The 4361-nt window shown below is 42.3% G+C and overlaps 1 protein-coding gene across 3 annotated transcripts in view; it reads right to left on the bottom strand.

The window, feature by feature from the left end:
• myo16 (myosin XVI) overlaps positions 1–4361 on the bottom strand; it is an 88155-nt gene that overhangs the window by 20941 nt on the left and 62853 nt on the right. For all 3 annotated transcript variants that reach the window (XR_004797297.1, XM_035676552.1, XM_035676551.1), the window contains exons 25-27: positions 3855–4051; positions 2678–2758; positions 739–944 (exon numbers count right to left, since the gene is read on the bottom strand). Coding sequence is in view for 2 of the 3 variants with exons in the window: in XM_035676552.1 (XP_035532445.1) it covers positions 739–944; positions 2678–2758; positions 3855–4051 (484 nt within the window). In the remaining variant the exon portion in view is untranslated. The remainder of the gene's footprint in view (positions 1–738; positions 945–2677; positions 2759–3854; positions 4052–4361) is intronic.

Below are 4361 nucleotides of genomic sequence, written 5' to 3'. Positions count from 1 at the left end.
AAGAAAGAAAGAAAGAGGGAGAGAGAGAGAGGGAGAGAGAGAGAGACATAAATCCTCCTAAATCCTCTCAGTATTCCACTGGTTCTAAGAATCAGAGGAACAGGAAGCAAAAGATTGAGACAAACAGCCAAACTGAGAGGGGAAGGAAAGCCGGGAATATAGTGAAAGAGTTAAGAAAAAAGGTGATGGGGAGAAATAATGACAAACATTCAAGTGTGGGACATGGAGACCTTACACACAATTGACTGGTTAATGTGTGTGTGTCGGGCTGACCTGGGAAATGTGATAGTGGTATTCATCAGCTGCAAACAGACTCCTCTCAAAAGCCATTCAAGGTCATTTTGTGCTTCTAACAGTAAGGGTTGCTGTGACTTGTCAATGCTAATGTGTCAGTCTGCATGCGAGCATGTGATCCTGTACAGCACACGTAGAGAAGACATATTCTGTCAAACTTTCAGCTTACTCTGACCTGCTCAAACTGTCACATATAAACTGACAGAGATCACAGTGACCTGCTGGCAGCATAATGTATTTGACCAACTGAAATCAGTGAGACACACAGAGAAGAAGTAAAGCAAACCACCATCTTTAAGACCTTTCCTTTAAAGAAGAAGCTGAAAGAGGAGAGGACTCTTTGAAGTGAATGAAGGAGAATACACAGCTAGAACAATAATTTCAAAGAGGATAAGTTATAACAGTTGTAGTGCTCTTAATTATGCAACATGTTCTGGCACCAACCTGCTGAGGAAGCCTGGGAAGGACAGACGAACAGGGTATCCATAACGGATCATGCGCACCATCTCAAGCACCCCGATGTACTGCAGCTGGGTAGACACATGGAAGCTGTCAAAACTGTCTGGCTGACCACTGGCGTTGGGGCGCACACACTCCACAAAGTGTGGAGTGCAAGCCTGCAGCTTACTGATCACCTCCGACAGCGAGTTCTGAAACATGGAAAAAGAAAGGAGATACAGTCGAAGGCATTCACTGGTAATTTTACAATCCTAACAGAATGAACAACATGTTACTATTAACAACATTTATTAGTGTTTGAATTGTTCTTGTACAATAAGTACAATAGAAGGGAAGGAGGCTCTCTCTCTTTTCCCTTTTGATGTTTGATTTCTGAGCCACAGTGACTGGGAGTGAGATCACGTTGTGTTTGAAACAAAGTGGTCTAATTTTTTGGGGTGTGTTTTCCCTCTGGAGGAAACAAAAACACAAAGAGCTCTTTGCTCTTTCTAATGGTGTGTGAGTGTGAGACAGCTTTTCTTCAAGCCCTGAATTCACAGATGCTGCATCCAAGGTCACACAGACACACAAATACCCACACATTCACATACGCGTAAACACTAACATCTGTGTGTCTGTAACTCCTCAAACTGACGTCAGTCTATGCTCTGCATACCTATATGTATGATGATCAGCACCTCACCCCTCATCTTTGAACGTCACTACCAGCATTCACACTGCCGTTGTCCCTCCAAACATGCACGGCACACAGTGGTTGTTGTTCATTGTTCATTCATTCATGTGGAGGGCTTCATGCTTGGCACAGCATCATTCTTCAGCCCACTCTCTCCTTTCCTGCCATTCCCTGAGGGACTCGTCGACCACAAGCCCACAACTCTGATTGTGCAACACACTGGCTTCATTCAAACTAAAGGTACTGCTTCACTGGGCCACATTTCAGCCTCCTTGCGTCACCAGCAAACACTGAACTGTGTTCCTCTAACTGCCTGGATATTATTGTTTCTGTATATCGTTATGAAATCACGGTACCTCACTCTGAATGGGTCTTAAGGCTGCATTGTTGCAAAGGCTGTGTTTTGTGCATAGGTGAGAATAGTGTGTAGTGTTTTGAGGACTAGCGTGAGGGAATGGAGGAAGAGGATGCATAAACAGCGATTTCTTGAGATGAGGACTAAAGTCACACAAAATCTCAAGTTTCATTAACAAATCCCTGCAATAATTCGAAATCTGATCCAGATGTTCCCTCAATGTAGGGAACAGGTATTCAGTAAAAAAAAAAGTTAAAAATTAACTGACTGGTTTTGTCTTATTGGCATTTAAAACAGTAATTCAAACGTATATAATGACTTTACCCCCACAATTGAAGGCTGTTATGTATGTTATGTGATATGTATATGTGCTACAGTAGAGGCTTGTTGTGACAAACACAGCTTCAATGCTATGCAGTTGTAGCTTAATATTGTTGATTCCTATTTTTTACTCTTTTGCAGAAGGACTAAGAGTCTTCACTAAACGCCAAACTCCATTTTTAAAACTGCTGATTCAGTGCAAGGTCTCAATGAACTGAAGCCTGCCCCAGCATGCTTTGGGCAAAAGGCATTGTACACTGCGGGCTTAATGCTAACACATACAGTCAGACACTGTAAACACATTCATTCCTATGGACAATTTAGAGTCCAGTGATCTGACCAGCACAACTTTGGACTGTGGGAGGAAGTACATGAAAACTCGACATAGAAAAAATCCTACAACCAGCTGATTTGGACATTCTTGCTCTGAGCCACCAGTGCTAACCAATGAGTCAACATGCTCATTGATGACCGAGCATTTCTGATTCAGACGTGTGATCTTTTAGAATTCGGCCTGACCATGTCTTATAAACACTGCAAATGTGGGTGGGTGGGTGGACGGGAATGGTTCTTACCCTCAGCTGGACAGCCACTGTGATGGGCCCACAACGCTCTAGGCGTTGGAGGAAGGAGCTCGAGCCTTTCTTCTTCAAGATCTGACAATGGAAAGACATAATATAAAGAAATAAAATATGAAATAGCTTACTTTAAGTGGCCACTGAGGAATATGGAACGATTACAACATAATCACAACATATTAACATGAGATAAGACTGAGTGGTTTTTGACAAAAGATCAAAACATTACACTTAAAAATCCTTTTGTTTTTGGTCCTTTTACAATGCACACTTACCAGGCCCATTAGTCCATTTCTCTGTCACTCCTTATTATTCTGTTTCATATGTTTTACAGCTTCAGCCCATGGCATTTATTGTCTTATTTATTGTCTTACAGCATATTTATTGTCTTAGTACAGCAATATTACCTAATGTTACCGTATAAGGCTGTTGGGACAGATCAGTAAGATGAAAGAGGTCTTATGTAATCCTGTAGATGGCTAATGAGCCACAGAGACAGCAGGCAGAAGTCCCTATGAGGGTTTACACAACCAGCAAGACTTCAGTCACACATGTGCACCAGTATGATATGCTTTCCAAAACTTAAAAAAAAAAAAAATTGGAGACAAAGACACCGAGAGGGGGAGGATGTACTGAAAGAGAATGAGAATATATATACTATATCGTCTGTGATTTGTATTTTTATGATTGTGTGTCATGAGAAAAGCATATAATCACATGACTGTGTGTGCATGTGTATGCATGCTTGTGGAGTTTCTATCTCAAACAAATCCAATTCCCAGAGGTTTATATATAGCACTGTGGTGGGAAGTAGCTTAAATTAGACTGTTGTTTTCTTCCCAAAATACTATTTCTGTTTTTCCATTGATTGGCACAGCAGTCAGTTGCCCTGTTGGATTGTGTCGCTTTGTGACTGACTGTTACTTAAACTCATCAATTCCTATATTTCATTATCTAGGTTCAGAAGCTAGTATGAGCAATGCACCTTTTGTGCCAATGTTTGCCTCAAACATAATTATAAAAATACACAAAACTAAAAAGGCCTTCAATACCTCTCGATGCAAAGTGTATTTTGGAGTTGACCAGAGCTACAGTGCAGCAGCACATTTTTTTTTTTACATGTGTGGTTCATGTAAAGTCTGACACTAACCACTCAGTGAGCAGTGTACTGTACCTTGGTAAGGTCATGGTACCTCCTGGGCTGTTGGGGGACAGTGTTGGCAGTGACAAGGGAGGCTGATGGCATCCTGTGGAGCAACAGGGCAGCTTTAGGCCCCCTAAACCCGGCACGGCCCTGGACTGCTGGCAGCAGAGAACCAGTCTGAGTCAGCTTGGACTGGAAGAGCTGCTGTAGCAACACACTCTCACTGGCTGCAGGGCACAAAGCACATACACAGAGAGAGAGAGAGGGAGGAAAAGAAGCGTGAAAAGAAGCAACAGCATTGGTGGAAATAAGGGGGTGGAGGAGAATAAGGAGAGATGGTTGGTAAGTAAGGGGTGGAGGAGAATGAGGAGAGGTGGTTGGTAAGTAAGGGGTGGAGGAGAATGAGGAGAGGTGGTTGGTAAGTAAGTAAGTAAAAAAGAAAGAAACAAACAAACAAACAGTGGAAAGGATGTAAACAAGGAAGGAAATAAGCATCAGAGGACGAGGAGTGAGGGTGGGGAAGAGGAACAAAAGTTG

Source organism: Morone saxatilis, unplaced genomic scaffold, assembly GCF_004916995.1.
Source record: "Morone saxatilis isolate NCDOM2014 unplaced genomic scaffold, NCSU_SB_2.0 Contig5, whole genome shotgun sequence".
Taxonomy (NCBI): domain Eukaryota; kingdom Metazoa; phylum Chordata; class Actinopteri; family Moronidae; genus Morone; species Morone saxatilis.
This window is presented reverse-complemented; position numbering and strand designations above follow the sequence as displayed.